This window comes from Papio anubis, chromosome 7 (assembly GCF_008728515.1).
Source record: "Papio anubis isolate 15944 chromosome 7, Panubis1.0, whole genome shotgun sequence".
Lineage (NCBI taxonomy): Eukaryota > Metazoa > Chordata > Mammalia > Primates > Cercopithecidae > Papio > Papio anubis.
This window is the reverse complement of record NC_044982.1, coordinates 89,739,785-89,753,515: the sequence shown is the minus strand read 5'-3', so window position 1 is coordinate 89,753,515 and position 13,731 is coordinate 89,739,785. Positions and strand designations below refer to the sequence as shown.

The window sequence follows — 13,731 nt, the reverse complement described above, 5'->3', positions numbered from 1 at the left end:
CTTTAAAGAGGTGATTTAAGTTCAAAGGAGGTGTTAGGGCGGACCTTAGTCCAATACAGCTGGTATCCTTATATATGAAGAGGAAAAGACACCAGGGATGGGCATGCACATGGAGAAATGACCATGTGAGAATACAGCAAGAGGGCAGTCATCTACAAACTAAGGAGAGAGGCTTTAGAATGAAATCAAGCCCTGCTCACACCTTGATCTTGGACTTCCAGCCTCCAGAACTGTGAGGAAATAAACTCTGTTCTTTAAGCCACAGCATGTGTGGAATTTTATTATGTCAGCACCACAAACTAATACAGAACCCAACCACAGTGCTGTGAGGAAGCCAACATGGCCCCATGGAGAGAAGACCCACATAGAAAGACCCACATAGAAAGTGAACCATTTTGGCACCAGATTCTCCAGACCTTTCAAGACCAGCTGATGCTGTGTGGAACAAAGCTGAGCAAACCCCACTGAGCTCTGCAAAAACTGCAAGCTCATGAGAAAATGAATCGCTGTTTTTGTTTTAAGACACTAAGTTGTTGGGGTGTTATGCAGCAGCATATAGTCAGAACAGCAAGAGAGATGGCTGAAGAAAGAAAGCTGAAGGGGTCAAAGCAGAGGAAGAAAGGTAAGAACAATGATGGAGTTGTGGAGAAGACCCAGGATGCCCCTAGGATGCACCTCCATCAATGTCAAAGCTCAAAGGACTTGCATTTCCACACAATTCCTACATGCATTGGAAATACCTTCACCCTAAAACAACATTTTTCTAGACAAAAATACACAGCCAGACAGTTGGCCAAAGAAGAGTCACTTTTGTGACCTAGCAGGAGGAAGCTAAGGAATACATGCTCACCATAAAGTGCTGAAAGAAGGTGGACTGTGGCATTTTTTTTCTATAGTAACATGTTTCTTACTGCAAAAATAATGTATGCTCATTGTCAAAATACAGACGAGCAAAAAGATAAAAACTAAAAATCACCTGTAAGTTTACCCCCTAGAGATATCTAGGCAGCTAAATATCCCTTTATTCTTTATTTTTATGAATCTATATATTTTTTCTTTTTCTTTTTTCTTTGTTTTTTTTTTGAGACGGAGTCTCGTTCTGTCACCCAGGCTGGAGTGCAGTGGTGCAATCTCCGCTCACTACAAGCTCCACCTCCCGGGTTCATGCCATTCTCCTGCCTCAGCCTCCCGAGTAGCTGGGACTATAGGCGCCCCCCACCATGCCCGGCTAATTTTTGTATTTTTAGTAGAGACAGGGTTTCACCTTGTTAGCCAGGATGGTCTCGATCTCCTGACCTCACGATCTGCCCGCCTCAGCCTCCCAAAGTGCTGGGATTACAGGTGTGAGCCACTGCGCCTGGCTATTTTTTCTTTTTCAAAAATAGGTTCATAAGCTACTTGCAGGTTTACAGTCTGCTGTTTTAACAATATATGAATAATTTCTCATGTCATCTTCTATGATATAAGTTTGAATGGCTCTACAGTATTTTATTATATGATTATATCATAACCGCATTACTCAATCCACTCTTTATTGGGCATTTAGGTGTCTGCAAATTTTTTACTCACTGAATATCCCGTATGGATACCTTTGCACACACCCATAAACATTCCCACAAAATAAATTCCTCCAAATGGGATCGTTGTGTAAAGGATATGCAAAATTCTGAGGCTGTGAGTAGCTATTGTTGAAGTACCTCTCCAAGAGGTTGCACCAGTTCATACTTTCAACACATCATATGTGAGCAGAAATGCCCCTTATGTTGAACTGAGTACAAATTGTGGAATTTTTGTTTTGGTTTTAGTTTGTCAATTTGTCAGTTGGCCCATTTCTTCTGGATTTAGTCCACATTTTTCCCCCAAATTGATGAGGCTGAATGTCTTCATGTGTTAGCTGGCTGTTTGTACTTCTTTTGGGAATCACCTTTTTATTGCCTCTAGACACAGGAAGTTTACGGAATGACTTCTTTGGAGAGAGAGAAAGAGAACAACAACTACAGTGTATGAAAGAGAAGGAAATGATGACAACATCACGGAATCCAGACAGACAAAAAGAGGGAGATCTGTTTTGATAGTGAATCTGTCCCAAATACAGATTTCCAGCAAAGGGGACTGTGCAGGCTGAGTTGGGCTTCCCTGATAATAACCTTGGTTCTCAGGACCTGAGCGGGGTTAGAGGTATACAAGAAACAGCTTGCCCTCCCTTCACTTCCTTATGTTATAAGGCATGGTCCAAATATCCCTATTGGTTTTCCAACCTTTATTCTACCAGTCCCAGTGGCTTTAGCAATAGGCATTGGTAAGGGGCAGACAGAAGACAAGTATGAAGTAGCAAGGCAATTTCAAAACTGGGAGGAGCCTTGGAAATAATCTAATCTGGTCCCCTCAATTTAAAGATGAAGGAATATAAGGCTGGAAAGTTGAGATGATTTACCAGCAAGTGGTAGCATCAGGAAGTGGTTAAACAATGAGGGGATGGATTGAGGACTCAGGAGTCAGCTTGAAGGGTCTCCCATTGGCAGATATGGAACAATCTGAGCTTCCAAGAAAACAATAGGTTGTAGGTTGTAGTGTATTTGAAAAATACAATTTCCTGAACACATACTGATAGGAATAAATGAATGATAAATAAGCTGTGAAGAAAGAAAAGCTCTTCCTTATAATAGAATGCCAACAAACAAATGTTGAAAGCATGTGGAAGTCAGCAACTGGCTCTGTGACAAACATCATAGTAATAATTGATTCAGGTGAAAATCATCAGTGAATACTAAAACTGACGGAGTGAAGTTTTAAATACATACATAGTCTCAGTGAATCTCCCCACAAAATACTTATTAATTACAAAGGGAAAAATAGCAATTCTGCAGTAAAGAAACCTGCCACACAGCACCTTAACCAAATGTTCAAGGTTGGCATCACTGTCACGAGACAAATAGACATTCTGCACCTCCTGACAGGACGCACTAAGGAGCGCCCCATGTCACACCTGTGGTGTTCCTGCTCCAAATGTACAATCTGAATAGAATCATGAGGAAGCATAAGACAAACTCAAAAGGAAAGATATTCTACAAAACAATTAGAGTACATATTTCCAAGATATCAAGATCATGAAAAACAAAGTAGGTTAAGCAACTGTTTCAGATTAAAGGAGACTAAAGAGACATAACAACTCTATTTAGCATGAATTCACAGACTGAACCATGGGTCTGATCATTTTCTGTAAAAGACATTATTAAGAAGAAATATAAACAAGGTTTACAGATTAGATAATAGTATTATACTGACATTAATTTCCTAATTACGATCACTGTACCATGGCTATGTAAGGGAATAGCTTTATTCTTAGGGAATAAACACTGAAGAATTTGGGGGTAAAGGGCCATAATATCTATAACTTACTCTCAGTTCAAAAAAACAATGAGAGTCAGAGAACAAAGCAATACAGCAAATGTTAACAATGAGTGAATCTTGTGCCTTTTCTGTAAGTCAGAAATTACTTTAAAATACAAAATTACCAAAAACCTGATATTTTAAAAAGTAAATTACATCACGTTAATACCTTGCTGAAAATATTTTTAAGGCCTTCCAGGGCACTTAGCTTGAAACCTGCAAGGCCGTAAAGTGAACTGACAGCCTCTCTCACTATGTTTAATGTCAGCTTGCAGCTTCTTCTCCTTGCTTCAAATATGTCCTGCTTGTGCCTATCTTGTAGCTTTACGTGTGCTATTTCCTCTCCCTAGAACCCTTTTCCCTCAGCTCCTCCACACTGGCTCCTTCTCTTCCTCAGGTCTCACCTTATCTTCCTGGAGGCCCTCCCTGATCACGCTACCCAAGACAGAGCCACTCTATGTCCTCCTTAGCACTTATCACAGTCTATAAGAATCTGGTCCATTTACAATGTCGATCGCCTCTCAGGTCCATCAGGGTATGTACCTTGTCTGTCCTATTCACCATTGTATCCTGGATTCTTCACCAGAACCACAGAACAACGACATGTTTAATACCATTCTAGATACACAGAAAATAAGTTAATTCTTTACATTTGTTAAATGCCTTTGGGCATGAGGGCTTAATTCTTTTGCAGAAGTCTGGTTGAGAAAGGCTGCCAGCCTACAGCCTACAGATAGTAAGTACTGAGTATCTGTTGCATAATGAACAAGTACAACCTCAAAACCAAATTTGTGCTCTTTCTCTATAATCCTGGTCTTTCTCCTGTATTCACTATACTGATGAAGGTCATGGGCAAGTCTCCAATCATCCAAGCAGACTCAGACCTTGGGTGGTAGGAATTCTACACACCCCATCTTTCTCACTCTCACATCCCCATTCCCTATGTCCCCTCAGTCATCCAGTCCTGTCCCACTGACTTCATTTCTAAATTCCTTTCAAAAGAGCTCAGCATTTCTATTGCCTCTGCCACGTGTTGTTCAGGTCCTCATTATTGGAGGATTATTGCAAATATCCTCCTAACTGATGCTCCTCTTCCAGTTTTACTCTTTTTTTGTCCATACTTTTCATAGCTATGGGAGTGATTGTTCTTAAAATCAAACCTGCTCATGGCATGCTTCTACTTATAACCTCATGGTAATCCTCCATCATCTTCAGGGGAAAATCAAAACTCTTTCACTAGGCCTTGAGTGCCCTCTGGGCCTCAGTTCCTGCCCATAATCCAGCTTCATATCTTGCCCTGTGTCACTAACACATTAGTCCCAGACAGCTCCTTATAGTTCTCCAAACAGACTGCACTCCCTCAGACCTTTGGCTCTTGTCTATCTGCTACCTCTGTCCAGAACATTTTGGTCCTCTTCCTCACCTGTCCAACTCCTAAGCACTGTTTACTAATGCAGTCTACGTAACTCCCATCCCAAGAAAGTGTGCTTTACCTGCTGTCCCTCTACCACCTCCAGGCTCACTGCCCACCCCTTTCTGTTTTGTATCTATGTCACTCGAGCTCTCACAGAACTTATCAAACTGACTACCATTATTTGTCCCCCATCTATCTTCCCAACCAAATCCCGAGTCCCTCCAAGACAAAGACTGTGGCTTTTCCTTCTGTGCCCCTGGTACCTACATGGCACCTGGCACATATTAGGCATACAATAGGTATTTATGATGAATGATGAACAGGACCCAACACATAAGAGGTGACAGAGAAATGCCTACTGAATGAGTTAGTGAATGAGTAAAATTTTTGAGGAAAGAATGGGAAAGAAGCATGCAGAGAACAAGATCTGAGATTATAAGGAATTATAAGCTCTATGAGAGCAGAAGCTTCATCTGCTTTTTTTGTGTTGTATCCCAGTGCCCAGACTTGGCACACAGTGGGACCTCAATAAATATTTGTTGTTGGCTGTGCCAGCTGCTGTGCTTGGAGCCTAGAGATACTACATTCATTCACGTTATAACAAAGGCACTGTCTTACATACTCTCTTGTACCAAACTGCTGAGATTAGGAATGTAATCCAAAACATTCTACTTCTCTTGATTATACCTTATAGCTCAAATCCCAGAGTAGAAATACAGAAACAAAAGTCTCCTTACTTCGTGACTGTTGGAATAAGACTTTGCTTTCTCTTCACAGAGGTGGAGTTTCTCTCGAGGAGGCTGGAATAGTGCTGTCTGAGGCAGCTTGTTTTGGAACTTCTTACTATGAGTGATGCTAACAGCAGCAACAACTTCATCTAGGTGGTTGGATATGTGGGTTTCCTGTGATTCTTGCATAGTTTTACATACATTGTCTTCTAATTTTAAAATAAAAAACAAAGATGTTAAATGATAATTTACATAGTTATTTTTAGAAATATACATTTCAACACTATACCATAATTTCTTTGAAATTAGTATTATATCCCAAGATTATGGTGGCTACTACTGACCTGCTGATTTCTACTTTCAACTAAATTAAACCTTCTTTATGTATATGGACACACATATATATACACATACATACACATGTATATATAAACACACACACATATAAATCATGGCAGTAATGGCCGTGCTCTCAGGATAAATTGAACAATTGCCACATACATGTAACCATTTATGTGCATTATATATAAAGTCCAGTAGAAATTAGCTTACTTTATACATATGTATTTAATAATACACATATATAAAGTCCAGTACATATATATATAAAGTCCAGTAGAAATTAGCTTAGCACATACATATGTATTTGTATGTACATATATATATAAAGTCCAGTAGAAATTAGCTTAGCACATACATATGTATTTGTATGTACATATATATATAAAGTCCAGTAGAAATTAGTTTAGCCCAAACAGCTCTCAATGACCCCAGATTAAATCAGCTGAAGCCCAACTGACCCTGAGGTAGAAAACAAATAACTGTTGTTACAACTTTTACTTCTGGCCAAGATGAAGTAATAGTAACTACATTTATCCTCTGGCCTGAAATAACCCAAAACAAACAAATAAACAGCCCACAGAACAAAGGATAAAACAATGGTTTCAAGAAACAAGCAATGAGAGAGCAATTCCTGAGAGATGGAAAAAATAAATCACCCCAGTTTATTGCTTTGAGAGAGTTTCCAGGAAACAGCACAGGGAGAGGGCACCCAGAAGTTACCCCAGTGGACTACCTGAGTTGAGGAAGTAGAGTTGAGAATTTGGGGAGACCAAGGTGACTAGAACTGACAGGACAAATTACTGAAGAGGAGAAGGCTCCAGAGACAGAGGAACCAAGAGATTAGCAGAGGGATACCCTTAAGTCTAGGGACAGAATACTGATTAGCATGTGCGTAAGAAAATTACTTAAGTCTGGAGAAAGAATCCTTCAACGAAGTTACAGGGAACAGTGTTTTGTGCTCACATAAGGCTGGTGCCTGTTGCCAGCAATCAGACTGAAAAAATTTCTAATTCATGAGGCATTAGATAGATACTCAGAAGTCTTTTATCTCAGTAGGGCTGATAATTAGCTGTAGACTGAACACTGCTCAGATCACCACACAGATCATAAAAAGTAAGACCTAAAAGGATCAAACTGTTTCCAATTGACTTGATTGCACTAGAGGACAATACTCAAGGATGTTCATAGGAATACTAAAATAATCAATACCTAACAAGGTAAAATTCACAAAGTCTAACATCCAAAGATCACCAAGCATCCAAAGAAGCAGGAAAACATGGCCCATAATGAGAATAATCAATCAATCAAAACTGACCCAGAATTGACACAGATGTTAAGTTAGCAAATAAAAACATTAAAACAGTTATAATAATTGTATTCTATCGGTTTAAAAAGTTACATAAAGACATGAAAGAAATAAAAAAGACCCAAATGGAACTTCTAGATAGAAAAATTATGTGTGAAGATGAAAATGCGTGGGATTAATGGCAGATTAGAAACTGCAGATGAAAAGATGAATTTGTAGACATAGCAATAAAAATTATCAAAAATGAAAAAAAATCAGTGGGCTGTAACACAACTTCAAGTTGCCTAATATATATGTCATTTCAGTCCGTAAAGGAAAGCAGATTGGAGGAGGGACAGAAAACATATTTGAAGAAATAATGGCCAATATTTTTCCAAATTTAAGAAAAAGCATAAAGCCAGAGATCCAAGAAGCTCAATGAACATGAAACACACAAAACATGAAGAAAACTATACCAAATAAAGTCAAAACATCATAAACAAATTGCTTAAAACTATGATGAAGCAAAAATCTCAAAAGTAGAGAAAAAGGACACATTACATATAAAAAATAAAGACAAAGATGATAACAGATTTCTTAGAGGAATAAAAAGCAAACAAGTATGGAAAGAAAAAAGTTGGCAACCTTAAATTCTGTACTTGTGAAAATACCTTTCAAAAACAAAATTTTAAGTAATTTATCACCAGAAGACTTGCACTACAATGTTCTCAAAGAAACAGGCGTGAGCCACTGTGCCTGGCCTGTTTTTTTTTTTTTTTTTTTTTTTTTTTGAGACGGAGTTTTACTCTTGTTGCCCAGGCTGGAGATAGAGCAATGGCTCTATCTTGGCTCACCACAACCTCTGCTTCCCAGGTTCAAGCGATTCTCCTGCCTCAGCCTCCCAAGTAGCTGGGATTACAGGCATGCGCCACCACGCCCAGCTAATTTTGTATTTTTAGTAGAGACAGGGTTTCTCCATGTTGGTCAGGTTGCTCTCGAACTCCTGACCTCAGGTGGTGATCAGCCCGCCTCGGTTGCCCAAAGTGCTGGGATTACAGGCGTGAGCCACCACACCTGTCCTGTGTCTTAGTTTTAACAAAAAAGTTTAAAAAGTAAAAAAAGAAAATAAAAAATTTTAAAAATGGAAAAAAGCTTACAGAGTAAGGACACAAAGAAAGAAAAATTTGGCCAGCCACGGTGGCTCACACCTGTAATCCCAGCACTTTGGGAGGCCAAGGCGAGTGGATCACAAGGTCAAGAGATGGAGACCATCCTGGCTAACATGGTGAAATCCCATCTCTACTAAAAACACAAAAAAGTAGCCGGGCATGGTGGCACATGCCTGCAGTCCCAGTTACTCGGGAGGCTGATGCAGGAGAATTGCTTGAACTTGGGAGGTGGGGGTTGCAGTGAGCCAAGATCACACCACCGCACTCCAGCCTGCACAACAGAGCGAGACTCCATCTCAAAAAAAAAAAAAAAGAAATGATCAAAGGGCCTGATAGATATTTCTCAAAAGACATACAAATGCCCAATAGGAGTATGAAGTAATGCCCAAGATTGTTAATCATTAGAGAAATGCAAATTATATCCATGAGATTTCTTCTTACACCTGTTAAAATGGCTATGATTTAAAAAAGAAAGATAAATGTTGGTGAAGATGTGGAGAAAAGGGAATCCTTGCACATTGCTGGTGGGAATGTAAATTATGGAACACAGTAAGGAGGTTTCTCAAAAAATTGAAAATAGAACTACCATATGATCAAGCAATCCCACTACTGGGTGATATATCCAAAGAACAGTATTAGTATATTGAAAAGATACCTGCACTCCATGTTCACTGCAACATTATTGACAATGATCAAGATATGGTGTCAATCTAAATGTCTATCAACAGATGAATGAATAAAGAAAATGTGGCATGTATACACAACAGAATACTACTCAGTCTTAAAAAAGAAGGGCATCCTGTCATTTGTGACAACATGATGAACCTGGAGATATTATGTTAAGTGAAATAGCCAGGCACAGAAAGACAAATACTGAATGATCTCATTCATATGTACAATCTACAAAAGTTGAACTCACACAAGTAGAGAGTAGAATGCTGCTTACCAGAGGTTGTGGGAGGAGAAATAAATTCAAGAGATCTATTGTATAACATGGTGACTACTGTATTGTTTCCTTGCAAATTGCTAAGAAAGTAGACTTCAAGTGTTCTGATCATAAAAAGGGATAAATATGTGAGGTAATACATATGTTAATTAGCTTATTTAGCCACTCCACAACATATACATATTTCAAAACATCATGTTGTACAAAATAAAAAATGAGAGAGATGCCATCACTACAGATTCTACAAATATTAAAAGGTTAATAAGAGAATATTATGAATACCTTTATACCATAAATTTGACAATACAGATGAACAAATTCCTTTAAAGACATAAACTACCAAAGCCCAAAATATTAATAAAAAAGAAAAACTGTATGATCATCTCACTCAACATAGAAAAAGCACTTGACAAGATCTAATATCTAATATCTATCCCTGATGAAACTTCTTAGTAAAGTAGGAATAGAATTATACTTCCTCAATCTGATAGGCACCTTTGAAAAACCTACAGCTAACATCGGACTTAACAGTGAAAGACTGAATGCTTTATCTCTACGATCAGAAATAAGACAAGATGGTTCACTCTCAATACTACTATTCACCATTGTACTGGAGCTTCTAGCCAGTGCAATCAATCAAGAAAAGAAAATAAAAGACATCCAGATCAGAAAGAAAGAAATGAAACTGCCTTTATTCACAAATAGTACATCTCTACTATCATTTATATAGAAAATATGAAATATGCAAAAAACCTACTAAGACAGGGGTGTCCAATCTTTTGGTGTCCCTGAGCCACAATGGATGAAGAATTGTCTTGGGCCACACATAAAATACACTAACACTAATAATAGTTGATGAGGTTAAAAAAAAAAAAAAAAGAAACTGCAAAGAAAAAAAAAGTCTCATGTTTTAATAAAGTTTACAAATTTGTGTTGGGTCACATTCAAAGCTGTCTTGGGCCACATGTGGCCCATAGGCCACGGGTTGGACAAGCTTGTTGTAGGATATAAGATCACTACACAAAATAATATTTTTCTGTATCAGCAATGAACAATCAAATTAAAATTAAAATATAATACCATGTGTAATAGCATCAAAAAATAGGGAATAAGAATAAATTTTACCAAAAGATGAGTAAGACCTGTACAAAAGTTAAAACTACAGAACACTACTGAGAGAAATTAAAGAAGGTCTAAGTAAACAGAAGCATACACCATATCCACAGGTTGAAAGACTGAACATTATTAAGATGTTAATTCTACCTAAATTGAGCTACAGATTTAAAGCATATACCCAATCCAAAACTCTACATGGGTTTCTGTGTTGGTTTTTTTTGGTAGAAATTGACAAATTGTTTTGTTGTTGTTTTTTTTTTTTTTGAGACAGAGTCTCGCTCTGTGGCCCAGGCTGGAGTGCAGTGGCCGGATCTCAGCTCACTGCAAGCTCCGCCTCCCGGGTTTACGCCATTCTCCTGCCTCAGCCTCCCGAGTAGCTGGGACTACAGGCGCCCGCCACCTCGCCCGGCTAGTTTTTTGTATTTTTTAGTAAAGACGGGGTTTCACCGTGTTAGCCAGGATGGTCTCGATCTCCTGAGCTCATGATCCGCCCGTCTCAGCCTCCCAAAGTGCTGGGATTACAGGCTTGAGCCACCGCGCCCGGCCGACAAATTGTTTTTAAAGTTCATATAAGAGTGCTAAGAATCTAGCACACCAAAATGACTTTGTAAAAGTAGAACACAGTTGGAAGATTAACATGGCTTTTTCCCATTCATTTATTTATAAAGTAGAAATTTAAACTTATTTAAATTTCTTTATTTATTCATTAAATCTAAAATATAGACTTTAGATTTTAATCTCAATGTGAAATTTAGACTTAAATCTAAAATACAGATTTATTGACCTATATTTATTATAAAGCTATGGTAGGCAAGGCAGTTTGTACTGCTGTTAAGATAGACAAGAAATGGAACAGAATGGAGAGTCCAGAAATGGACCCACACATACATGAATAACAGATTACTGACAAATATGCAAAAGCAATTCCTTGGAGAAAGAAGTCTGTTCAACAAATGATACTGGAATAACTGGATATTCACACGTAAAAATAAAACAAAACAAAAACTCCTTTGATCTATATCTCATACTATATATAAAAATTAACTCAAAATTGAATAGAGCTAAATGTAAAACTTAGAACTATCAAAACAATGTGTAAGAAAACCCTTGTGACCATGCATTAGGCAAAGCTTTCCTAGATATGACCACCAAACATAACCAATTGGATTTCATCAAAATTTTAAATTTTGCTCTTCAAGAGAAACTGTTCATTAGAAAACTAGAGGCTGGAAGAAAATATTTTCATAAATATGTATCTGATGTAAGATTTGTATCTTACTGGTATAAAGAACTCTCAACACTCAAGAAAACAGCTCCCTATACAAATGGGCAAATTATTTATTTATTTATTTATTGAGACGGGGTGTCACTCTGTCACCCAGGCTGGAGTGCAGTGGCGTGACCTTGGCTCCCTGCAAGTTCCACCTCCCAGGTTCATGCCATTCTCCTGCCTCAGTCTTCCAAGTAGCTGGGACTACAGGAGCCTGCCACCACACCTGGCTAAATTTTTTTTGTATATTTAGTAGAGACGGGGTTTCACCATGTTAGCCAGAATGGTCTTGATCTCCTGACCTCGTGATCTGCCCGCCTTGGCCTCTCAAAGTGCTGGAATTACAGGCGTGAGCCACCGTGCCTGGCCAAAAATGGGCAATTTATTTTAACAGATGCTTCATCAAAGAAGATATACCAAGAACAAATAAGCACATGCTTTATATTCAACACTATTAGGCATCAGGGAAATGCAAGTTAAAACCACAATGAGATGTTACTCATCAATTAGAATGACTAAAATTTAAAAGACTTATTGTACTAAGTGTTGATGAGGATGGGGAATAACTGGAACTCTCATACACTGTTGCTGGAAATGTAAATAAGGCCAGACACAGTGGCTCATGCCTATAATCCCAGCACTTTGGGAGATGGAGGCGGGAGGGTCACCTCAGCTCAGGAGTTTGGGACCAGCCTGGGCAACATGGCAAAACTCTATCTCTACAAAAATACAAAAATTAGCCGAATGCAGTGGCATGTGCCTGTAGTCTCAGCTACTCCGGAGGCTGAAGCAGGAGGATGGCTTGAGCCTGGGAGGAGGAGACTGCAGTGAGCCAAGATCACACCATTGCACCCCAGCCTGAGAGACAGAGGAAGACATTTTCTCAAAAAACAAAACAAAACAAAATTGTAGTAAAAATACATATATATATATAAAAAAATAAAATTTCTCATTTTAACCTTTTCATTTTTTTCCCTTTCTTCACATGGCCATTTTAAGCATTTTTGTTTGTTTTTGTTTTTGAGACGGAGTCTTGCTCTGTCGCCAGGCTGGAGTACAGTGGCGTGATCTCGGCTCGCTGCAATCTCTGTCTCCTGGGTTCAAGCGATTCCCCTGCCTCACCCTCCTGAGTAGCTGGGACTACAGGCGTGCACCACCATGCCCAGCTAACTTTTTGTGTTTTAGTAGAAATGAGGTTTCACCACGTTGGCCAGGATAGTCTCAATCTCCTGACCTCGTGATCCGCCTGTCTTGGCCTCCCAAAGTGCTGAGATTACAGGCCTGAGCCACCGTGCCATGACCATTTTAACCATTTTTAAGTGTGCAGTTCAGTGACATTAAGTAAATTCACATTGCTGTACAACCATTACCACTGTCCATCTCTAGAATTTCCTTCATCTTGCAAAACTGACACTCTGTACTCATTAAACAGTAACTCCCTATTCCTCCCACCCTCCACCTCTGGCAACACACATTCTACTTTCTGTCTGTGAATTTGACTGCTCTAGGTACTTTGTATGTGTGGAATCATACATTATTTTGCCTTTTGTGACTGCTTATGTCTCTTAGCATAATGCCTTCAAAGTTCATCCATATTGTAGCATGTCAGAATTTCCTTTCTTTTTAAGGCTAAATACTATATAACATACTGTGTTTACACATTTATCCATTAATGAACACTTGGGTTGCTTCCACCTTTTAGCTATTGTGAATAATGCTGCGATTGAACATTAATTTACAAGTATCTCTTTGGGTTTCTGCTTTCATTTTTGGGAGGTACATGCCCAGAAGTGAAACTGCTGGATCATATGATATGTTTTTAATTTTTTTTTTTTTTTATTGAGACGGAGTCTTGCTTTGTCACCCAGGCTGGAGTGCAGTGGCATTATCTCGGCTCACTGCAAGCTCTGTCTCGCGGGTTCACACCATTCTCCTGCCTCAGCCTCCGGAGTAGCTGAGACTACAGGTGCCTGCCACCACGCCCGGCTAATTTTTTGTATTTTTAGTAGAGACAGGGTTTCACAGTGTTAGCCAGGATGGTCTCAATCTCCTGACCTTGTGATCTGCCGCC

General features: G+C 38.9%; 1 protein-coding gene across 9 annotated transcripts in view; it reads right to left on the bottom strand.

Moving 5' to 3' along the window:
• Positions 1-13,731, bottom strand: part of TTC23 (tetratricopeptide repeat domain 23) — a 115,044-nt gene that overhangs the window by 86,495 nt on the left and 14,818 nt on the right. For all 9 annotated transcript variants that reach the window (XR_004184983.1, XR_002523230.2, XR_002523231.2 and 6 more), the window contains one exon: positions 5,542-5,741. Coding sequence is in view for 6 of the 9 variants with exons in the window: in XM_021940889.2 (XP_021796581.1) it covers positions 5,542-5,721 (180 nt within the window). In the remaining 3 variants the exon portion in view is untranslated. The remainder of the gene's footprint in view (positions 1-5,541; positions 5,742-13,731) is intronic.